At 42.2% G+C, this 25,083-nt stretch overlaps 1 protein-coding gene across 2 annotated transcripts in view; it reads right to left on the reverse strand.

Moving 5' to 3' along the window:
- Window positions 1-792: 792 nt before the first annotated feature.
- Window positions 793-25,083, reverse strand: part of SDC2 (syndecan 2) — a 66,765-nt gene continuing 42,474 nt past the window's right edge. Inside the window, exons 2-5 of one of the 2 annotated variants that reach the window (XM_035124704.2) lie at window positions 8,094-8,205; window positions 5,501-5,625; window positions 3,639-3,780; window positions 793-2,052 (exon numbers count right to left, since the gene is read on the reverse strand). In XM_035124704.2, the coding sequence (XP_034980595.1) occupies window positions 1,889-2,052; window positions 3,639-3,780; window positions 5,501-5,625; window positions 8,094-8,205 (543 nt within the window). In that variant the 3' untranslated portion in view covers window positions 793-1,888. Of the gene's footprint in view, window positions 2,053-3,638; window positions 3,781-5,482; window positions 5,626-8,093; window positions 8,206-25,083 lie in introns of both variants that reach the window. The other variant, XM_035124703.2, reaches the window with a different exon arrangement.

The following is a 25,083-nucleotide window of genomic DNA, read 5'->3' on the forward strand; positions in this document are numbered from 1 at the left end:
TTCAGCATAAGGGAAAATCCCTGTAAAAAAGGGATAACTTGGCAGCTATGACAAGTTCCTCATCCTTACTGTCCCTTCACTAAGCCCTATCATGCCTCCTTGTTCTTGTCCATCTTATACAGACTGTGTAGGACAGGGCACTTCTGTGTGGTCTCTGCAGCTCCACATTTGGCATGGTGTCCCAAGCACATTCAGTGGGACTCAGGTGCCTGGAGGCCACTTCTCCCATGCAAAGAGTTGTGTGGTTGCACAGATTTCCAGGGAAGCACCAGCAGGCAAAAGGAGGGGGTCCTTCCCACCTGCTGTTTCTGCCCTCTCCTCGCATCCTTTTCTTTGGAGAAATGGTAGCCACTGAACATACAGTTCTGGCCAGCTATTCTCAACCCCCACCACAGAGAGAATGATGTGGAGTAATTCTGTTACTTATCAAGGCATGCAAACATATCCATATGCTTATTTCAAGGGCAAGGCGTGGGTGGGAGGAATCATTCAAGCACATGGAGAACTGAAACTTTATATTCATGTGAATTTGAGCGCTAAAGAAGTGGCCCGTATTGATTAGAACTTAACATTTCACCAGTGTGAAAAGAATTAACAACTGCAGGTACGTTTTCATTTTAATGAGGCTATAAAGAGAGCTATTTCTCCTGTGAAACTCTTGTTAGCAACCTTGCAGGGACCTTTGTTTCCAACATATCCTTTTATCATATAACATATGCAATTACCGCAGTAGCATGGCGCATGGAGTCACCAATATACGAAAGAGAACAAAATAAAGTCCACAATGAAATATTTCAGTATTAGGCCACATGATTTATTCAGTAGTGTTTATGTTCCCAAATTACAATTTATGTCTATCCATGTAAGACTACAAAAGTTACCATTAGAATTGTCTGTGCTTATAAAATACCAACATTTTCTTTTTTCTCTCTCTCTTTACTGTTATATACTCATTAACACCAGTCTGCAACAAGTTACATAGAATCATAGGCACTTCAAAGGCTTTAAAAGACGTTTACAACTTAAATGCATTTTTAAAAGAACAATTAAAAAAAAGGATTCTTTTCCAATTCCTACTCGTACCTTCAAATTGCAAGAAATTAACCAACAGTGGCCATAGAAATTTGCAGCAACATCTTGGAATACTGTTAAGAGTCTTTGGGTTTGTATAGGCTTGTCAGTAGCTTACTGCAAAATCTCCCATAAAGAAGACTTGTTTTTGTACGGGTACGACTACATCGTTTGCAGTAATAGTCCAATTTTACACATTAATTTGCTGCTGTAAGTTTCAATGAAGCTATAGGAACACTGAGAAACAAAGCAAGGTGTAAAATGGATTTTCTGACACTAAAATTTATACAAAGTGGAGGTTAAAGTTTACATAGCTGAAAAAATACATTTACACTAAGAGTTACCATTATCTGAGTTATCCGAAGACAAATTGCACCATGACAACTACAAAAAGGCATTTTATGTTTATTTTATTTTTTTGGAAACAGATAAATTAATGAAATAAAAACTAACTTGTAAGATCAATCAGACATGCTGACAAAAATTAAACAACTTTCATTGAACCATAGGATAAAAACAATCATTTTCATTTATGCATAAAGTTTTTAAATGATTCAGTGAACATCAATGGCTGTATAAAATAATGTTTTGCCACTGTTATTCACAGAACACTGCAAAATGTTAAGATTTTACTTTACATTTTCTTAAAAGGAATACATGAAAAGTTTTAAATACAATGGGATTTTTTTTATCATAAAGGTGCCATAAAGGCTCTTTAATGAAAAAAAAAAGGTTTCTTCATTATTCTATGCAAAAAAAAGCTTTATTTAAAAAGTTCAGTGATCTCTTAAACAGAGACACTTAAGAGTTAAGAGTTTTATGCATAAAACTCCTTAGTAGGTGCCTTCTGGTAGGCAGCGCTGGATGGTTTGCGTTCTCCAAGGTCATAGCTGCCTTCATCCTTCTTTCTCATGCGATATACCAAAAGCAAGATAAGGAAGATTGCAAAGAGAAAACCAATAACTCCACCGGCGATAACAGCTATGGAAGGGAAAAGAACAGAAGTTTCACCAGGAGCAGTGTATTGCCTCCAAGTTGTCCCCTCTCAAGAGAAAAAACAACCCCCATCCTTTACTGAGTATCCCAACCTTTCAAAATGGCATTTCAAAGCAACAAGTCTCAAGCCTGGGAACCAAGTGGAGAGGTTTCCTACCCTTGCCACACCTCCTCTTTCCAGGCCACGCCCCTCACTGGTCCTGCTCTGCAGTTTCCATGAGGGTTCTGCCTGGCTGAAATGCATCCCTGAATAATGCAGTTTGCTTGCCTGTATAGGGAGGGGTGTGCAAGTGTGCGTAGAAACCATTCTACTGTACAAAGGGTTAACAAAAATGTTGATCCCCCTACTTTTGCTTCTGGCACTGTCAACTATGGCCCCTTGGAGCACTGCCATGGAAATATTTTAATTTGTTGTTGTTGTTGTTTAGTCGTTTAGTCGTGTCCGACTCTTCGTGACCCCATGGACCAGAGCATGCCAGGCACTCCTGTCTTCCACTGCCTCCCGCAGTTTGGTCAAACTCATGTTCGTAGCTTCGAGAACACTGTCCAACCATCTTGTCCTCTGTCGTCCCCTTTTAATTTAGTTTAGTTTAAACATGTAAATCGTGTTTATAACCCAACCAGGTTCTTAAGAGCCACCCAGTTTATATTATAGCCAAATAACTGTTAAGGTTCTAGAAGGGACGTTCTAAAATGTTCCTGAAGGCTTGACAAGCCCAGCCCCAAATATATTTACTTAGCTGCAAAATGCAACATGATTCGCTTCCTAGCATGTGTGAATTGCAGCCCTGGAGTCAAACTAGACAAGCAAGGCATGAAGGGTGCAACTCTCTGGTCCCAGAGAGATTAGCCCAGAGGGAGGGAGATCACCACCTGTGGAGAGGATTGCTGCCATTTCCCCTCCACTGCTGGTGCGCCAGTGGCCTAGAAGGTGAAAAGGGGTGTTCCAGGGACGGTGGTCAATATGTACTTTTCAATACACATTCTCTCAAAATGCCCATTTATGTACATTATTTTATCTGAAAACACGTGCCACCATTAAACACAATTTTATATGCTTTGAACTAAAAACTGCATTGCAAAATTTGAGGAAGTGTGAAATCCAAAAGGCTGACAGTGTTTGGATCCTCACATCCATCTGTGTGAGGTGCAGAATAGGGTTCGTTCGTATCCGAATTCGCAAAGCTCAAATGCTTCTAGCAGCCCCATCCCCTTTGCAAAAAAACAAACAAACCCCAAAGCCCTCAGGTGAAAGAGATTTGTTTTTTCTTCTATCCCTTGAGGAGGAAGTGAATGACCTGGTGTAAACATTATTGAGATGCTAAGGAAAGGGCAGCAATGTATCGAGAGGAAAAGAGCAATAAAATGGGAACAGTTCCTGGGTTGCAAAAGAGAAAGTGGGGAGGGAGATTGCATCATACCGCAGGGTGGAGAGGAACAGTGCTCCAAAGCAACAGTCCCTTCAATACTCCTAACAGCTATGTGAGTAGCTGCACAGATAGCGAATAACATGGCTTCAAAATAGAACAGGAAGCTCCTTTTCCTGCAGCTTATGAACATATGGCACCCACCTGCCAATACTTCTGTTCTCTGGAAAAGGTTTTCTGAGTGTTTTTGGGTGAATACGTCAGTGTCTTCACCTGGTTCATTCTTAGCATTTTTGTTTTCAGCATCAGGCTTGAGAATCCTCTTTTTATCAATCTCTTCAGGCGACTGTAGCACAAGATGTGGGGAAACAATGGGACAGAGTCAGTTCAGAGGGAGAAACAGCAACCCCCCAGCAGCAGTAACAGAAACCATTACCCTTTATGCATTCAAATTCTGTAATATATACATTTCCTATTCACTTGACACCTTTATCTCAACTCTTCTGAGAACCTGAAAGGGGGATGGGGGGGCAGAACTTGTCTCCTAAATTTCTAACTGGAAGCCTCAGACCCCTTTCTCAAAATAACTCCTGCAAATCAACGTGTGCTTATATAGATTTGCTTACCCCTATGAAACAAGAGTAAAATCAAATAAATTTGTTGTTACATGGTGCAATGAATGTAGTCTATTTCAGTTTAAATATTCTTCAACTGTGTAACGTAACGTGGCCTGTAGCTCAGTGGAAGACCATGTTCTTTGTATACAAAAGGTCCCAGGTTCAATCTCAAACATCTCCAGGTAAGGCTGGAACGTCCCCTCTCTCAAACCTGAGGAGCCACTGCCAGTCAGTGCAGCCTAGTCTTCCCCAACTTGGTGCGATCCAGCTGTTTTAGACTACAACTCCCATCAGCCCCAGCTGGAGGACGCCAAGTTGGAAAATAAGGTTGGTGTAGAAAGCATAGTGTACGGTAACTAGGTAGATCTGACTTGGTAAGAGGCTCTTGTTCCTATAATTCAAAACAAGGAGCCTATTCCCCACAATTTACACCCAAAAACATTTCCACTGTTAATTTGAGGGAACTCTGTACAAAGACCAGTGTGTCAATAGCCCTACAACAAAGCTTTTAGCGGCAATCAGCTCCTTTTGATATTTTGTATTTTGGTTGCCCTGTGTAAAAACTTTTTGAGTGTCAGAATTCGTAAGGGAAGCAACAAGCACATTCTGAGAGGATTCACAGTCCATAAGAGGAACAGCCAACGGCTCGGTGATGCTTATTGGGTGCCCTGGATACAGAAAACTACAGCAGCTTGCCCCACTCTTTGATAGTTACTAAAAACTCTGCACTATGTGTTGTTGCTGTTGTTGTTTGCAAGTTTCAGGCCTTTGGAAGTATCTCTTACGATGCAACTCAGAATCATAACTTTGCAGTACTTAACCCTACACCAACCTTTGCTTTCCTCACACACCGGTCTCCCTTCCCCACTAAAAGTGTGTGGGGGGGGAGAAGCTGGTTGGAATAGGGTTAAGGGTTAAAAGAGGGGAAGCAGTGGGCAGAGTAAGGCTTAAGCACAGAGTCTCCTGCCCACTCCCTTTCTCCTTGCAATAACCTACTGCTACTTTGCACAACAGCAGAAAATGCAAGGCTGGGGATTCTACGCTTGTCACCAAGCTTTCCCATTTTAGCTGTATGCACTAACACATTGGGGAGGTCGCCAGCCTGAGGATGCTTGAGTAGGAAAATGTAGCACTGGGGAAGAACCCTTACAAACTGTGGGCACCGGCCGCCTTCTACTGGAGAGTAGCATCTGATATATTCTCAGATATAGAGGGGGAGGGGAATACACACGTTTCAAAACAGAAGCCCAAAGCTCTGTTTTTCTCCTAATAGACTGATATGATATCCAAGGGAGTTGTCTTTATGCTTAATCCACAGCTGTGCACTAACCCTAGTAAATCCTCTTAAAGCATACATCAGATGGCATTTAAGGTTAAATTATTATTACTTTGGCTTTAAACACCAGCAAGAGGCTCCTCCCCTGCACACACCTTTGTTTGCGTAGGTACCTTGGTCTGCATTTTCAGCGTGGTTTTCTCAGTTCTGGGAGCATCGCTAGTTGGCGGCATCTTTGGAAGAGTTCTTGATGGCACCACTATTGGCGTGTTATCGCCTTCTTCTTCTTCTTCAGCCCCTGAAGTATAAGAAGAATATGAATGGAAACGCATCTGTACATATTCGCTCTGCTTTGGTTTACTGCTGATATTTGTGTGCTGCCCTTAAACCTGTTCTCTTCACAACATGCTGGTTTCCTATCTACAGCAGTGAAGGGACTCCAGATCTGACCATTGACCATACTGGCTGGGGCTGATGCGAGTTGGTGTCCAAACACATTTGGAGAGACACAAGTTCCCCATTTCCCCGATCTGCAGGGGGGGGGGGGGTTGCTTTCATAGGGAAGCATTCAAATGTGTAACACCCCCCCCCCCCCGCCCAGGAACAGTTTAAGAATGTAATCTGGTGTTTGTGGGGACCAGCCCTTACTTATTCAGCAGCTGGCTAATCAAAAAGGTTCTAAGCATTTACTGTGGAATTTATTTAACTGTAAAAAGGAGCGGATAGTTATCTGACTGATTATGTGGCAACTGCTTTGCACTGAAATCCAAACACTCGTGACATTTTCTTTTATCTAACTAACTGATTTAATTCACATTAGATTTGCTCAGTAGGCTTTCTTAGTTTAATTTTCCATTACTTCAGTACATTCAACTGGGGCAGGGGGAAAGAATTATATTAATCAGACAGCCTGGTACAACCCCTTTTTTAAATTCCTCAGGGTCTAATCTAGAACCAAATCCCATTTTTTGTCTTATCCCTTATTTATATGTAATAAATCCAACAGGATATCAGTGTTTAAAACTGCGTATCTCAACTCCGGAAAACATAAATGCACAATTCAACCAACATGAAGCTTCAGAAAAGTTCGGGATTACTGTATAACTATAGAAATGCACATGAAATTTCACAATCCAGGTGGGGGCAAGGAAGGGGTAGCTACCGAAAGCTCTGTTTGTTCCCTGCCACACACTCAATATTTCCATCACTCTAGGTAGCCGTACCCCCACACCCATCAACATTATGCTCTCCATAAAAATACTCTTTAACTGATTAATAATAATAATAATAATAATAATAATAATAATTTATTTATACCCCACCCATCTGGCTGAGTCTCCCCAGCCACTCTGGGCGGCTCCCAATCGAATATTAAAACAATACAGCATTAAATATTAAAAGCTTCCCTAAACAGGGCTGCCTATTAAGATAGCTGCTTATTTCCTTGACACCTGATGGAAGGGCGTTCCACAGGGCGGATGCTGCTACCAAGAAGGCCCTTTGTCTGGTTCCCTGTAACCTCTCTTCTCACAATGAGGGAACCACCAGAAGGCCCTCGGTGCTGGATCTCAGTGTCCGGGCTGAACGATGGGGGTGGAGACACTCCCTCAGGTATACAGGACCAAGGCCGTTTAGGGCTTTAAAGGTCAACACCAACACTTTGAATTGTACTCGGAAACATACTGGGAGTCAGTGTAGATCTCTCAGGACCGGTGTTATGTGGTCCTGGCGGCCGCTCCCAGTCACCAGTCTAGCTGCCGCATTCTGGATTAGTTGCAGTTTCCAGGTCACCTTCAAAGGTAGCCCCACGTAGAGCGCATTGCAGTAGTCCAAGCGGGAGATAAACAGAGCATGCACCACTCTGGCGAGACAGTCTGCGGGCAGGTAGGGTCTCAGCCTGCGTACCAGATGGAGCTGATAGACAGCTGCCCCGGACACAGAATTAACCTGCGCCTCCATGGACAGCTGTGAGTCCAAAATGACTCCCAATATATGCTAATGAGATGCAATGCTCTTGCTTGTGGCAAAATTTATGATGTGGTGTCATCTGAGCCACAATTACTTCTTTGTTGCCCAAACATTCTCTGTGGCCTTTAAATGCAGTGTGTCACCAAGGTCATCCTACTAAATGATACAGACACTGATTTATTTATTTTTTTGTAACAACATGCAGATTCTAATCTTCATTATAAACAGCATCACAGATTCAGCGGGTCATCAACATACAGGCAATGACTGTTTTAGGCACATCCAATATACGTGTGATTGCGCAGACGTGCATCGCGCCGAACTCAGAAGTGACCCCAAAAGTCACCAAAAGGGGCGGAAGGGGTGTCTCAAGGCTTTTTCAAGGGTGTTTCAAATACAGTATATACACTTTCACTTAAATGCATGGTGCCTTGGAACATAACCTCCGCATAAATTGGGAGCTGCCTGTACTGAATTTTCTGTACTCTACGGATTAGGTTTCTTCATGTTCTTCTCGATCAGGGGCCCGCTTCACACATATCAGCTGACCTGAGTGTATCAACACAACTTGTGGAGACCCACATAGGGAACACGGGAAGAGAACATGGTCAGACTTTTCTAGCCCAGTAATGACTACTCTGTTTCCCATTGCTTGATACCTGATTTTATTTCATTTTTAAGAAGCCAGGGATCGAACATGGCACTTTTTGCATGTGAAATGTGTGCTGTACAATGGAACTGTAGGACAAAGGCCATGTCCGGTCCTAACACATTTATCATTATGCGACATTGCTTTACCTGAGCCTGAACCTGAAGTATAATCATCGTCGTCAATTGGATAGACTCCTGATGCTTCTTCAATGGAGCTGTTGTCAAGGTACAGGTCTTTATCGGAGGTCAATGCTGCTCTCTGGAAATGATGGTGAAATGCATGGTTAGTTCTTTGTTTCATGAAACACAAGCACAACTTCCAATTCAATTTCATACCAGTATATCATTAAATGAACTGAGGAAGGAAACGTCACAATAAATAGTAGTGAGAAACAGTGTTAAAACAAGTGCCATAAGAATATCCTTCATGGCCATTGTTGAACTGGGTTTAACGAAGATGAGGTAAACATGGAGGCTATGTCCTCCTGTTTCCATTAGCCAATATTTATTAATTTAAACTGACATTATTAGACAGGTTGTCAAAGTCTGTACTTTCTTGGCTTGAAATATAAAGCACAAGTAAAAGGCAAGCATTATGACTCCCAAAATCTCTTTTCAGCTATACTGCTTCCTTCCTCTGTTTTTTCTGAACATCTGTAGCCATGGGAAAATAACATTTCCCAGGGCTACCAACCTTTGGGCTGCTGTTACAACAATACTCCAGGAGGGCTACATTCAATCCAATTTCCAAACAAGAACCAGGTAAGCAGCTGCAAGAAATAAGTGCTGGCAGCTCCAAAGTGGGTTAGTTGATGGAGATAATTTGGGGGCTCAAGGATTTGGACGCTCTGGGGTTAGTGAGGGAATGATCTGTCCACACAGTGATCCAGATAATATTATAATGGGTACCACAGGATCTAATTGCAGTTATAACAGAGCTCAGTATAAAGTGAGTTATTCCCTAACTGTTTTGGGGAAATATTTATGTTTGCTGCTTCCAGTTACCGAGGACCAAGGGTAGAGAGCCCATCACTCATTTTTCAGATGTCATTTCAAGGCAGCCAAACATATTCACACCCAACACCACCTCACTAAAAATAGCATAAACACAACCAATGACAAGATCAGCAGTCAAACACACACTTTCTGACAGGTATTATACTTACTCCCTCAAAATGAACTGACAAAGCTCCCAGTTATTAACTTTGAATCATTTAAAAATCTGCAGGCCCCTTCATACATTACAACCTGAAACAGGAGGCGGACAGGCAGTTTAGGTGGGATCTCATATAAGCAACTTGAACATGCACTTGTGCAAGAAAAAAGGTTTTTAAAAAAAAACGAGAAAAGGGACAAAAACTGAGAAATGCTGCTTAGTGCTCCTTGGTCAAGTCAGAATAAGCAACAGCTCTTGATCACTGGAAATGGACTTTCATATTTTAACACGTAAAACAACATGATGGACTAAGTTTATTAAACATCAAAGACCCAGACAAGAACTTATGAGCAATATTCTATGCATGCCTACTATAAATAAGTTCCCACTGGGTTCGGAGGAACTTACTCCCACCTAAGTGTGTACAGTTAGATTGCGATCTACATGCATTTAACTTGTGTGCAGCATGGTGGAAATGTTGGATTCTGCCTGTCTGACATTGATCATAAGGTGACTGCGGGAGTAGCTGAGTTTTTGGCAGCAGTGTCTCAAGGAGTAGTTTAATAGGAAGAAATCTCAGATTATATATATATATATATACACACACACACGCACATACAATTAGTATATGCAGTTTACTGTTGCCTCTTTGTATGCATTTTAAATACTTTTGTATGTGATTTTTTTTCTTGTGATTCTACTTGTAAAATGCATGATAAAAGTTTGAGTATCATCATCATCATAAATAAGTTTCCACTGGCTTCAGAGGAACTTACTCCCACCTAAGTGTGTACAGTTAGATCGCAATCTACATGCATTTAACTTGTGTGCATTCAGTGTATGGCAAAATACTTAAAAGGAGGTTGGATTACCGGGGGGTGGGGGGGGGAGAGAGAGACTTTGGCAATTCCACCCACCACTGCGTCTATATGCTATTTTTGCTTGAGGTGTGGTCTCCGGAACGTAACCCTTGTGTAAGTTGCAGGCTTATAGTGTATGATTTTAGCGTCAGGCAGTGAGCACAGGCCCCATGCAAGAGCCACAGAAACTCTGTTCAGTACACTCAGACAGGGATTGCATTCCCACCCATCAATTATTATCCCACTTACATTGATATTCTTAAGAGTATAATGCTGGAAAATCCCCTGACCTAAATTCTTCACATATTACAAGCCAATGATCATTGGAGCCCAGTCTGGTTACTGAATAAACAGGAATAAATCTAAATCTAGGGGATGCGAAGCAGATTAATGTCCACTAAGCACTAAATACAGGTTGCTCCCCCTCTCAGATATGTGCTGAGTTTAGATTGCACATCTGGGAGTCGTTAGCTCGTTACAAGTCATAAACAAAATTAAAAAAGAAGAAGTATTTTTACAGAAATTGTGTCACCCTAGACCCACAGTCAAGGTGAAGGCATCTTCTCTGACCACAGATATAAAGGGAGAAGGGAATACGTGTATCAGAGTGCCAATCTGCCCCTGGTTGATCTTGCACATGTATCTAAATCAGGCATCCCCAAACTGCGGCCCTCCAGATGTTTTGGCCTACAACTCCCATTATCCCTAGCTAACGGGACCAGTGGTCAGGGATGATGGGAATTGTAGTCCAAAACATCTGGAGGGCCGAAGTTTGGGGATGCCTGATCTAAATAAAAGCATCCCAATCGCCATTCCGTAACAGCTGGGGGCAGACAAATAAGCAAATGTAGGAAGCACTTATACTGCAGAACCACTGATTCCTTTAGGGCTACATAATCAGTGGCGTAGCACTCATTCTCCTTTCAAATCTTATTTCTTCAGCAGGCAGCCTTATAGAGAGAGTGTAAAGCTGGCATCGTATGTGTGCTCTCAGAGTGCTGCCGCCTCTTCTTTTGCTGACCATGGGAACCATTATTTTACTGTCACCAAAGGCACTTTTATCAACATATGATATGGGCACCTCAAATTATTTTTTTAACCCCCCCCCCACTGTTTGTGCTTCCTGGAGAATAAACCTCATGGTGGGTCAACATACTGAGGACAACCCTGTAAGGGTATATATTATGTTTCAGAGACACATAGCTGTTTTGTTTTGCTAGGGAGCCTAGTTCTGTGAAAGAGGCTAGATAATTTCACATAATCCTTATTAGGATTAGAATACTCAGGAGCCACCACTGTTTAAGATTGGTATGAAGTCAATAGTTATTTTTAAAAACTTGTTCTCTGCCATTGTTTCCTCTTATCTGCTGCTTATGCAGCTTTTTAATTTTTAACTTACAAAATCCAATTCCCCCCCCCTGGTTAGTCACATTGGCAGTGCCACCCAATCAGAGAGCATGTGCCACAACATTGCATAGCCTGTCTAAATTGGCTACACGGTGATGCAATTCCTTCCTGAATCAGTGACATGGGTGATCCCAGTCAATTGAGGGTATTGAACAGGATAACATCACATCATTACATAGCAAGCCTGATTTTACTATGTAATTAAGTGATTAAATTCAAACAGAGTCAATTCAGAGTGAGGTAATGGCTTATCAAGCACAATACAAAATCACCAAAGGAAGAGGCCCTCTAAATAATAATAGAAGAAGAAGAAGAAGAAGAAGAAGAAGAAGAAGAAGAAGAAGAAGAAGAAGAAGAAGAAGAAGAAGAAGAAGAAGAAATAGATTAAAACTGTGCCTACCAAATCCAATCCAATTTGCTTTCTCACTGGTCCACCATGATTCTCAAAGTCAATTGCTGCTACCTAAACAGTAACTGTATGACATGACATGTATTTTTAGGATAATCGCTCTTGATTTGGGGCTTGTCCAGCAAGGGGACAATGACAATAAAGATTTATCTTATCTTATCTTATCTTTAGCGTTCCATACACACATATGTATGAAATATTATATAAAATGCAATGGATGCTGATAAAACCTGGTTTCTAGCAGGATCTATTTAGAAGTAGTGGAGGCTGGTCCATGAAGGCAAATGGGGAACTGCTCAACCAACTTCAGCCGGTCCTCACCTGTCTTTTTACTTACCACCAGACCAGGAAGTACGTAGCTCTGTCTACTTGCTTCCTTCTCCATAATGTCAGTGTTACCATTACAGAGCTTACCAAGGAGGAGGATGGGGACAAATTCAAAACTAGAATTAGTAGCTTCTGCCAGTCGTTGCCTCTGGCTTCACCTACGGTTGGCCTCCCTGCCTTCCACCCCAGTAATCCCAATAGGCACCAGCCTCCAATGTTTAGAAGACTGCACTGAAGTATGTACATCTCTAAGCCATGAGCCTCATCGTCCTTTTCTGTTAGTTAGCATGTGTCTTGGCCTCTCCAAAGCCAGGGGAGTAACCTTCCACAATGGATGGTTTCCTACTAAGAATTTGGCTCCAGATTCCGTGTGCTCTGCCTAGCACTCTTTCCAATAAGTGAGACAGGAGGGGAAGAGAACAACCCAGAACATCTGCCTGAAAAAAAAAACCTCTCCTCTGAGGATGCTGAATCCTCCTCAGAAAGCAAGTTAAAAATTCATTGCTTCTGCTCCCATGCTTTTCCTGGTACCCAAATGAGCCTAGGGGAGGGAGATTGCAGAGGTCTTTAAGACATGAGTTGCATCTGTTAATGCGTTTTAGATGGTGCGAGACACAACAGAGCTCTTGCCCAGACTAAAAAAACTTCTCTGCTCTAATGGAGGATGAGTGATGCCCTTTGGCTAAAGAGGCTTAGAGAATCTCATGGTGCTCAAAGACATTTTCTCTCTTGACAAGGCAATGGAACAGATACAAACTTATTTCGCAGGACTCCATACTGATATCTTATTTCAGCAAAGCTACGGCAGAAAGCAACAAGGAGGAAGTTTTATTGACCCAGAGGAAACAAGAGAGCTTTTCTGTGGATACTTTCAAAGAAATACACATCCCTTAAAAAAAAAAGTGGCCAAGTTCCCTTGTAGGGCTGCAACTCAAGGAGCAGATGATGTTTTAACACAGAGAGCTATTCTGCTCTGTTATTCTGTACAAGTGCATGCCCACATATATAAAGCTTTAAGCTAGGTCCAGAACATGTGGAATGGGGGATAAAGCCAGTGGCATCAGAAGTCTTAGTACAATCCAGTGTTCTCCAGATGTTCGGGACTACAACTCCCATCATCCCTGGCTATTGACCATGGTGTCTGGGGCAGATGGGAGCTGGAGTTTAACAACACCCAGAGGGGAAGATTTCGGAAGGCCTCTTCCTGTGGTCTGCCTGCCTGGGCAGAGTCTCATAACTCAAGTCGATCTCTCTGCCAACACTGCAAAGGGGCAATATGGCCTATGAAGTTCTGTTTGAATAACTCTAGCTGCAATGCCAACGGATGTGGGGTTTTGCAGTGCACTGCTGTGCTGAACTGAACAGGACACCTTGTTTTATTCCCCCCCCTCTCTTAGACAGGAGGGTTTGCTGTAATTTAAAATGACACACGGCTTATATAAAAATGCTTTATAGTATTGAAGGACATTTGCAGATCTTCCTTATGTAAGCACGAAACAATACTAAGTCAGCATTTGTAATGTGCATCTGCAGTTGATTCCAAACTCTGGCATCCGCCTGTGGCAATGAGAGCGCAGCCTTGGAGATGAAAACTGTGCTCTGGACTGAAGCCTTGCTTGGCTTACCAGTGCAGTTACTATAACATTCAGAGCAGATGCCAGAAAGATTATTCACGCTCTTTGTATCTAATGAAGAATTTCTTCCCAACTCTCTCTGTGTGTATATATAATAAAATAATAAAAAAAGAAACATAGCTGGAGGCTCTGAACTTTCATTGCAGATTAAAAGAAAGAAAGAAAAGAACTGGCTTGACTGTCTTCAGCCACTGAGAGTACGGAAAGACCCAGATAATTGAAATTACAGGAAATTGTCTCTGTTGCGCACAAAAGAGAAAGATTCTTAAACAGGAATAGGTTCCTCCTGAGACATATTAACCGGTTTAGCCGTATACAATTCGAATAACAGAGCTGTAGAATTGGAAGGGACCCTAAGGGTTATCTGCTCCCAAACCCTGCAAAATGTAGGAATCTTTTGCCCAATGTGGGGATCGAACCCACGACCCTGAGATTAAGAGTCTCATGCTCTAGTATTTGGATTACAGTGCAATTGTAAACCTAGTATTTCTTTCTTATTCTTTAAACCAGAGGTGGGGAAACGTACTCCAGATGTTCTTGGAAAACACCCACCCTCCTAGGTTGCGCTAGGTGGGGCTAAGAGGATCTGGAGTCCAATAACAACAGGAAAGGCCACTGTTTTTCCCATCCCTGTTTTAAATGTGTGCATGCAAACAACATAGAGAAAGTTATTGATTACAGTTCAAAGCAGAGAAATCTCAAGCACACAAGCAGATTTTCCCAGGAGAACAAAAGAAGAAAACTGCTTGATCAAACCATCTAGTCCAGTATCCTGTTCTCCACAGTGGAGAGCCAGATGCCTCTGGAATACCCACAAGCAATGTCTGAAAGCAATAATCATCACATGGTGTTGCTCCTCAACAACTAGCATTCTGCGGCTCCATATTGCCCTCATGACTAATGGTCATTAAAGGTAAAGGGACCCCTGACCATTAGGTCCAGTCGTGACCGACTTTGGGGTTGCGGCGCTCATCTTGCGTTATTGGCCGAGGGAGCAGGCGTATAGCTTCCAGGTCGTGGCCAGCATGACAATGCTGCTTCTGGCGAACAAGAGCAGCACACAGAAACGCCGTTTACCTTCCCTCCGGAGCGGTACCTATTTATCTACTTGCACTTTGATGTGCTTTCGAACTGCTAGGTTGGCAGGAGCTGGGACCAAGCAACGGGAGCTCACCCCGTCGCGGGGATTCGAACTGCCAACCTTCTGATCGGCAAGCCCTAGGCTCAGTGGTTTAACCCACAGCACCACCCATGTCCCCAATGGTCATTAGCACTCCATTAATTAGTCTAATCCCCTGCTAAAGGCTCTACCAGCAATTAGATATCCAAGCAGTACCATCTCTGGAAGCCACCTCCCGTTATGAAGAAGTAACAGTTTAATTTATGCTGCAGGTTGATTCTATGTCCAGATTACAAGGCGGAGCAACCAATCATTTTGCAGTTCACATATATATACAAATATTCCCCACATGAACCAACCTTGGACCCTGCAATCATCCTCTGAGGCCCTACTTCATGTGACTCCTCCATGAGAGGTCCAGAGGATGCCAACACGAGCCTGGGCCTTTTCTGTAGCCATTCCCTGCTTGTGGGTGCTCTCTCCGGGAAGATATCTTTTAAACATATATTTAGTTGTCAGGCAAAAACATTCCTCTTCCTATGATCCTCAGAGGAAGGGCAGTATAGAAATTTAATAAAAAATAAAAAATAAATATAGGCACTGATTTTTTTAAAAAAAATTGAGGCAGCTAAATTCCATTCCTAAACCATTTGTTGTTGTGTGTTTTACCTTGTTAATTGCTTCAATCCCACCAGCTAAAAAACATAATAATAATAATAATAATAATAATAATAATAATAATAATAATAATACTATAATGATTTGTTCATACCCCGCCCATCTGGCTGCGTTTCCCTAGCCACTCTGGGTGACTTCCAACAAAATATTAAAATACAATGGTCTGTTAAACATTAAAAGCTTTCCTAAACAGGGATGCTTTCAAACAAAGGCCCATTATTTTGAGTTGTCTACTACTATACTATACTATACTATACTATACTATACTATACTATACTATACTATACCACACTATACACTATACATGCCTAGGCATTTTAGGTACAGCATGCATTTCTGGAAATCTAAACAAAGACTCCCATCTGCACAATATAACTAACATCAGAATTCGAAAAGGGGGGGGATTCAGCTTCATTGTGAAGAGCAACACCCTAATCCTGGATATGAAGACTGGGGTCTTTTACTGCAGCCATTTTTATTATGCTCTCAGCTCAGCCTCCAATGTGGATGGAGTGGGAGCACTCAGCTCTGAAGACGTCAGAATAGCTGCTTCCAAGAAGCTATCTCCAGTTCAAACCCTGAAGTGCCACTCCATGTTTAAGTTTTTAAATAGATAAGCTGTTCTTCTAACTGTAGCAGCAGTAAGGCAGCCAGCCAGCCAGCCAGCCAAACCACAGATGGATTTACCTCAATTAGCATAGCAATTCTGCATGTTTTACAAAGAAAAAAAGAAAAAAGAAAAGCGCAGCCATCAGTCTCAGTCCCAAATAGAAGGAAGCATGCACGGCTAATTCTCCATTATAGTTAAAAAAACATGGATGTACATTTTTCAGCCACAGTAGCATCAGCCTGTGTTTTACACATAAAAGTAGATTCAGAGAATGATCTGCTAATGAAGACCCAGGTGCCAAACTTAATCCTTTTAAGGCAGTGAGATGCTGGTCCCATTGAGGACGACAGCCTTTCCTCTTTAAACAAACAAACAAACAAACCTCTTATGGATGCATTTCCCTGTAATTAATTGCTATTAAAGGCTAAGGATGCATCTATCTGTCTTTGTCTCGCAGATCCATTTTCTACCTTTCAGAGGACCTTCCTTTCCAGCGCCAGAGAATGCAATTGAATGATTAAAGCTGTCAGGGTAACCTTGCTGGCATGCATGCCGATAACTCTTCACATCACAACCTTCCCTCTTGCCTCACTGCCCCAGCCTAGCAGCAATTAATTGCAATCTCTTCAAGTGGTCAAATTGCAAAGCAGCCCCCCTGGAAACTTGCAGAAGCTCATACCAAAGAATGTTGTTTTTAAAGCACACCGTTTGTTCTTTTCTCAAACCACCCCCCCCCCCGGCACTTATGCAAGCAGCTGCTAATCAATAGGCACTGGAGATGGAGTGAGGAAGGATCTGCAAAAATACATACATACACATATAAAAACAAATCCACCACTGTCAAAACTTTCCAGCTGATGGAAAAATACATGGAGGAACAAGTGTAAGAGATGCAGCATGTTTAGCAGTTATATATTCTGAAGAAAAGCAGGCAATTGCATAGCTAATGAATTGAATTACTTTTGAAAAGCACCAACTTAATCAGTGGCTATTACAGATGCCACAAAACAACGCAACTTCTATTAAGCTTATAAAAATGTCAAAGCATTTCCCCCCAATTCTACATGAAGGTTCTCATAGCCTTCAATTTCCATCCAACCTATGATCCATTAGCAGATGCTTAAACTCTTAAAAAATTTTTTTTAAAAAAGTGGGCCCATCATGTGCAGCCATTAAGTCAAATCTTCCTTCAAGTATGTGAAATGAACTGATTCAGGCTTTGCATCCAGGCAATGAGTTTCCAGGAAATCAAGAATGGGTTAACCAGGTTTCAAAGGTTCAGGAAACAATATCTACAGAACAAAACAGGGGAGAAATACTGTAATGTGTTTATATTTTTCATTTATATGCTCACTGTCAATGACAGAAGAAGAAGAAGAAGAAGAAGAAGAAGAAGAAGAAGAAGAAGAAGAAGAAGAAGAAGAAGAAGAAGAAGAAGAAGAAGAAGAAGAAGAAGGAGGAGGAGGAGGAGGAGGAGGAGGAGGAGGAGGAGGAGGAGGAGGAGGAGGAGAAGAAGAAGAAGAAGAAGAAGAAGAAGAAGAAGAAGAAGAAGAAGAAGAAGAAGAAGAAGAAGAAGAAGAAGAAGAAGAAGAGGAGGAGGAGGAGGAGGAGTTTGGATTTGATATCCCGCTTTATCACTACCCGAAGGAGTCTCAAAGCAGCTCACAATCTCCTTTCCCTTCCTCTCCCACAACAAACACTCTGTGAGATGAGTGAGGCTGAGAGACTTCAAAGAAGTGTGAGTAGCCCAAGGTCACCCAGCAGCTGCATGTGGAGGAGCGGAGACGCGAACCCGGTTCCCCATATTACGAGTCTACCGCTCTTAACCACTACACCACACTGGTGACAGTGCAGAAGGGTTTCTCTGTCATAGAATTCATGCTTAGCCACAGCTATTAAACCCAGACTCAGACACCATACATTCACGAGTCGTGGTGCTTCTCTTTACTCCCTTTCCTTTGGGGCAGGAAATTAATAAGTGCCTCACTCCTCCTTCCTTGGTCTATCCTCTTTATTTCCTCCATCTCACTGTCTCTGAATCCTTGCGCAAGTCCAAATCTTAGTCAACTGCATTCGAGATTTGCCCCCTGGGAGTGATGGCGGCGTGGCATGGGTGGGATGGAGCAAGGAGAGTCTTACACTTATACCAAACTTTGCTGAGCTCAAACAAATGATCTAGCACCCAATTTTGAAAACTCAGGCCTACACACAACCTGCTGGCTCAACAGGCAGTAGAATCAGCCATATAGTTCTGTACAAAAGGTCTGTTTAATTCTGGCTTCACATATGGGTTTTTTTTGGGGGGGGGTGTATCACCTATCACACTGAATTCAGTATCTGCACCTGATGTTTCTGTGAATGTTTCTAAGACGCCACAAAAAACAGCTATAGAAATTCACCTTAATTTCTATAATCACAGTTGCATATATTACAAACACAGCTAATGGCATTAAGATATCTGTTGTTCTAGTCTGAGATCACACAGAGTTCTGTTTTGTTAAGTTTTTCAAGTTGGATTGGATTGAACACTGAAAGAGATGCCTCGGGGATAAGGAACCTCTATGGCAGTCCAGATACTGTTGGACTTCAGCTTCCATAATCACAGCCCGGGTGGTCAATGGATTATGTAGTCTGTCAATATCTGGACAACTCCATGGTGTATCTGAAGAAGTGTGCATGCACACGAAAGCTTATACCAAAATAAAAACTTAGTTGGTCTTTAAGGTGCTACTGAAGGATTTTTTTTCTATTTTGCTTCGACTCAGACCAACACGGCTACCTACCTGTAACTGGACAACTCCATGTTCCCCATCCCTGACCTACATGGCAGGCAGGGCCGTCTTAAGCATATTGGGCGCCCTGGCAGCGTGGTGCGAAGATCGCTCCAGCACCCCCCCTCCCGCCCCGTTTCCCACCGCAGCTATCTGGTGGGCCTGCGCCACCCAGCCTTACCTATAATACACAAAACTGGGTTCTAACATGCTTGGTTACTGAATCACCATATAGTCAGCAAATCCAGCTTTCCAGTTTTACCAAATACTTAGATGGGAAACTTGCCTATGTTGAACTCCTTCACAGGCCTGGTCTTCATGCAATGTAAGCAACTGGAAGCGTACCAAGAACCTATCCTGTGCCACCAAAGCAAAACAGAGCCGTTTCTAAGTAGAACACCAACTCACTACACTTCAAAAGCGAAATGCTTAAACATTTAAGCCTTGCTGCTCTGTGATGCTTATCGCACAAGGGATGCAAGAGTTGGCAGTTAGCAAACAAACGTTCTAATTTTCTAATCATATCGCTGGCTCTGAAGAGAAAACTACATTCATCTTGCTGTGCTTCTATAATTTAAAGCATCTAAGCTCTTTATGCCCTCTTCTTCCCCTTAACACCTCGTTCAGGAGACTGCCAGGTAATTCATATTTGTTAGAACTTAAAACACAAAAGGTGAGGAGCCAGGAACCTGATAATGGCAGTCCTCTCACCCCAGCCCCCAGCTGAAAATTGAAGACAAACACAGAAGTGGAACTATGTATTCTAGGTTTCTCTGCTGTGGACGCCACATCTCCTGCTTTCCCCCTGCCTTTTAAAACATTTAAAAGCAGAATTTTGCTTACAGGACGGAGCAATCGATTCAAACTACAAGAAAGAAGCTTCCACCTAAACATTAGGAAGAACTTCCTGGCAGTAAGAGCTGTTCGACAGTGGAATTTGCTGCCAAGAAGTGTGGTGGAGTCTCCTTTTTTGGAGGTCTTTAAGCGGAGGCTTGACAGCCATATGTCAAGAATGCTTTGATGGTGTTCCCTGCTTGGCAGGGGGTTGGACTGGATGGCCCTTGTGGTCTCTTCCAACTCTATGATTCTATGATTCAATGTATGCTGCAAAATGTGTGGCGTGCCATTAGCCACTGACAATCGTAATTTGATGAGGGGCCTAAATCTGTATCCATATGTACTGTATAACAAATTTGTGACAAAGACCTGTGTCCTGAGTATTTTAAGTACATAGTAACAACCTTGCTGATCAATGTATAAGGCTGGGGGGGGGACGGAAAGAGAGAAACTCTGTAGCCAGTGCTGACACAAGTAGTACCTAAAAATACAAACCCACCATAATGTAGAATTATATTTTAGCTATCATGTAACCATCAATTACAAATCTGTTTCATATGTAATGCTATAGTTAAGTAGTGTCGCACTATGTGGTTCACCAGCAAAGTGGGATGGGCTCCCACGTTGCCGAGGGGAGAAGGCACCATTAGATGCAACAATAGAACTTCTAGGGCGAATAATATTGCTGGCTGTTTGACCGGACGCAGAATAGCTGTGACTAATTCAATTGTGTAGCACGCTGACACTCAACAGAGCTGCAGTGAAAGTACATACACAGAGAGACACACAGAGAGACAGACACAGAGATGTCCAACTTAGTTAACAATTAGCGCTGGATCACAGCATGGAAAAAAGGATCTCATCACCCACATCTGGAATCATTTCTCAACCCACCACTTTTTTTGTGTATTCTCTGTTGACTGTTGCTATGAATGTCCTACTCAGGGACAATGTTCCAATCAAATTAAGCATTAGTGTAGCAAGAGTTGTTGTTCATTCAAGTTCTTTTCAAAAAGTTGTTTAAGCAAGGAGGCTGCCCAAAACAAATAATAATCTCACAGAAGGACCAAGGCAGCTATTTACAGGAAACAAGATTCTCGCTGCAGTTGCTTTCTAAAAAATAAAAGAGCAAATTGTACTGCCGAGCTATTAACGATGTACTACTAAGAACAGTCCCAATTTCCCTTTCTTGGAATGCTTTGTTCCCTGAATTGAAGATTATTCCCCCTTCTGTGTATTCTGTCTCCTGTGTCCTATGGAACAATTTATTTACTTTACAAGACTGCTTTGATATGAAAGAAATGGGGAAAGGAAGGGTCGATTTGATCACTTATTTCAAGTTGTGTTGAAATTTGTTGTCTTTCAAATAATTCTGATTCCTGTGATTTCCTCCCTTTTAAATATTTATGTTTTAAGTTTTCAATAAAACTGGTTTCACTAATGTTCGTGAGAGAACCAAGGTGAACCAAGCTCCAGCAGAGGTGATTATTTTGTGGCTGATTTTCTCCCTCTCCCTGCAACTCCTAGTGCTCCTCTCATGCTGCTCATAAGAATCCACCAACCCTGCAGAGCAGACTTTCAGGCGTCTGCAGGGAAATCAGTGGCAATCACTGCCCCACTCCCTTCCCCTAAGCCAATGGGAATCTTATAGGTTAGCAACTTTTGTTGATTTTCTTGTTGTTGCAAGACTGACGAAAACAAGTTTGGAGAAGTACAAATGAAGATACTTGCAAAAAACCAAAAACCTCAACTTCTGAACAGCACTCGCTGCTTATTGAACGTCTTGCCCTGTTTACAAGTTGTTGCTCTGCCGCTGCAGGGAACAATCTGTATAACATCAGTAGCCTTTTTACTTACGGCGTTGATATAATGCCAAACCACACTGTCGGAACTTAACACCATTTGATAAACTGAAAAATCTGTGGTTCCTGAGAGGTTACCAAACCAGGATCTGAAACCAATAATGTTTGTATTTTGGTATGAGCTTTCGTGTGCATGCACACTTCTTCAGATACACTAGAAACAGAAGTGTCAGACCCTATATATATACAGAGGGTGGTGGGGGTGGGTGGGAATGGGTGGTGGGCTGATGGGAGTGGTAAACCTGGAGATGGCTGTTAATGGCTGCTGATGGCTGCAATTAGTCCACCACCCATTCCCACCCACCCCCACCACCCTCTGTATATATATAGGGTCTGACACTTCTGTTTCTAGTGTATCTGAAGAAGTGTGCATGCACACGAAAGCTCATACCAAAATATAAACTTAGTTGGTCTTTAAGGTGCTACTGAAGGAATTTTTTTATTTTGCTTCGACTCAGACCAACACGGCTACCTACCTGTAACTACAATAATGTTTGAAGATAGTTTGTAAACTAAAGTTTTGCCGATTGTGGCTTGGACTTCCATCCCACCCCTAAAACCATAGCCTAGGATGTTCTTCTGCACTCAGAGGCCACTGTTGGGACAGCACCTGGAAATTCTCAGGGAAGGTGAGGGGCAAAGGGGGAATGCTCCAACTATAGTTTGTATGGCAGTCCAGCACCTAATGCAAGCCATAGTTTGCCACTGCATATGAACCAATGCACACCTATGGGATTAATTTTTTTATTAAAGCAGGGAGACTTCTGTCTTCTGTACCTACAGACAAAAATAACCCTGTAGTATCTGTAAGTCAAGGATGGGGAACCTTTTCCAGAGGAGGCTGAAAGCAGCAAAAGGCAAATGCCGGGGGGGGGGCAGTGGTGGTAAATGTCTTCTCTGGCCTCCTGGAAGTACCAACTCCATGTGTAGGTCTCAGCGCACTTCCTCTGCTATGGTGAGGAAAAGAAAAACAGACCAGCATGGAAATGTGGAAAGGTTCACTTGAGAGATGAGATCCTTTCGCCGAATGGACAATTGATGGTCAGAGAAGATATCGGCGGTGCAAGAATCAGCAGTGAAAAGACATATGGAGTTCTCTGGAGGATGACTTGGAATAGGAGTGGGAGAAGGCGTTAGCTCACCAAGTGAAAAGCCATGTTTTACTGTCTTTATGTTTTGTTTCTGTATTTTGTGCTTTGTATACTGTAAGCTTGTGTTGTGAACTGCCCTGAGACCTACGGGTATAGCGTGGTTTACAAATAATACTAATACTAACTAATACTAATTATAATGTGTGCTTTCTGGTACAATAAATTAGCATATGTTTTCTGTGAAATCAGTCACATTTTGATGCAATTATTTGTATAATTTCTTATCTGGCGCACTTTGAAGAAGGCAAGACATTAATCTTACTAGTCTGTTTAAAGGAACATTTTATATGGTTATTGGTTTTAGATAAAGCCGTGAGCGTCATCCCCATTTTACAACTTGTCTTCATCGCACAACATGCACCTTCAATTAGAATTCCAGTACTATGCAACAGCACACACAAAAACCAACCTCTTCATGTTAAACTGAACTTCTCCAAAGTTAATCCGCAGTCTGCAAAGGGTTATGGCAGACCCAAAAAACTGCATTTCTACCATTTCAACCTCTCAGTGAAGACAATAAGCTTTCGAGCTTGTAAAACCAGAATATCAAATGTTAGCACAGAATAGTAAGCGCTCCATGCTGTTGTATCTTTGAGGGGGGGGGGGGTTCTCTCTTTTTTTGAAAGCGGGCGATCAGAGTATAAAGAGAGAGAAAACCCTTCCTTTTAAGTCCTTTATTATGAAATAGCTATTCCTAGATTCCTGAAATACCTACAATTCTTTTCATTCAGTACTAAGAAACTCTTATAAGCTTAATGAAATGAAGAAACACTATCCTTTAACAAAGACAAGATGCTTCAAGAAACAGGAGGAATGTTCATTCAGCATCTCACAACAGTGGAATACTATTATGGGGGAAATATAAAGTTCAAAAAGGCAGCAAATATGAAAAAATGGACTTGATAAAGCATCCAATCCTTAGGAAGTTTCATTAATAGTGAAAAGTGTCAAGGGTGAATAGTGAAGAGTGAAAAGGGTCATGTAGTATAAAGCAGGAGAATGCTGCTTTGTTGCAGAGAAAAGTCTATGCAAACTATTTTCACAAAGATGTGAATGCAGTTTCTGCAGGTGGAAACTCAGCTGCTTAAACAGAAGCAGGCTGGCAACGTGGTCGTTCGATCTGTGCATATATTTAAAGCTTGATGTCCAAGTTAGGCTTATAATAGAAAAACCATTTCTGGAACAGTTTTCATTAAACACAAATTCTAGCATTATTTGAAAATGAAGCTGATTGTCAAGTCTTAGGCTGCAATCCTAACTGCATTTACCTGTGAGTAAGGGTGGAGCTCACTGGAAAGGCATCTGCTTCCCATGCAGAAGGTCCCAGGTTCAATCCCCAGCATCTCCAGGTAGGATTGGGAAAGACTGAATGTCCCAGAGAGCTGCTAATCAATGTAGACAATGCTGAGCCAGCAGGACCAAAGTTCTGACTCGGTAGCAGGCTGCTTCCTAGGTTCCTCTGAATTCAATAGTACTTCTGAGTAGACGTGGTTAGGAAGGCATTGCAATTCTGGAGGAGGCATAGCTCAGTGGGACAGCACCAGTGAAACCATCCTGGATTCAATTCCAGGCATTTCCAGAAAGAGCTAGGAAACACACTGGGAGAGCTGGCCAGTCATTGCACGTTGTGGTACATTGCCACCATCCTTGACCGTTGGACACACTGGCTGCAACTGATAGGAGAAGGGGCCCAAAATACCTGGAAAATGCCAGGTTGGAAAAAACAGGTGTAGATGATACAAAGATAAACGGACCAAATATCTGACTTTCTCTAAGTTAGCTTCCCACATTCCTAAGCAAAGCAACAAGCTGATAGGTAAAAAGCACAGAGGAAAGTGAGAACAGGAACACTTCCTTCATTTTTGGTTTTGCAAAATGCCATCACATTAATTCCTACCAGTGGAAACTGGAAATTGAACAAAACCACAGTATGTATTGTCTATTAAAGGATGTGATGCTATTTCTAAACCTGACACCGCCTCTTGGACGATGTCAAACAAGTGGCAGAAGATACGAATTCAGATTCAACCTCAAAGTCATCGGCACTAAATCGTGTTGTTGTTGTTTTTAATGATGTTAACATACAGGTTGCTGTTACTGGGAGGGGATTGGCAGTGCAAAGAACAATCCTAGGACTAGTGAAATGATGTAGGACTGTGAAACTAGGCAGTCAAAGCTCCAGGGCTTTCACTGAATTCTATTATAGAATTTACCAAAAAAAAAAGCAGGTTAACATACTGGCCACATTTGCATGATTCTGGCTCACTGTCATGGTTGACCATGAGAGCAGCGTGGAGGTTGATCACTTCCACTTC

The sequence above is a fragment of the Zootoca vivipara genome, chromosome 8, assembly GCF_963506605.1.
Source record: "Zootoca vivipara chromosome 8, rZooViv1.1, whole genome shotgun sequence".
In the NCBI taxonomy this organism is placed as follows: Eukaryota; Metazoa; Chordata; class Lepidosauria; order Squamata; family Lacertidae; genus Zootoca; species Zootoca vivipara.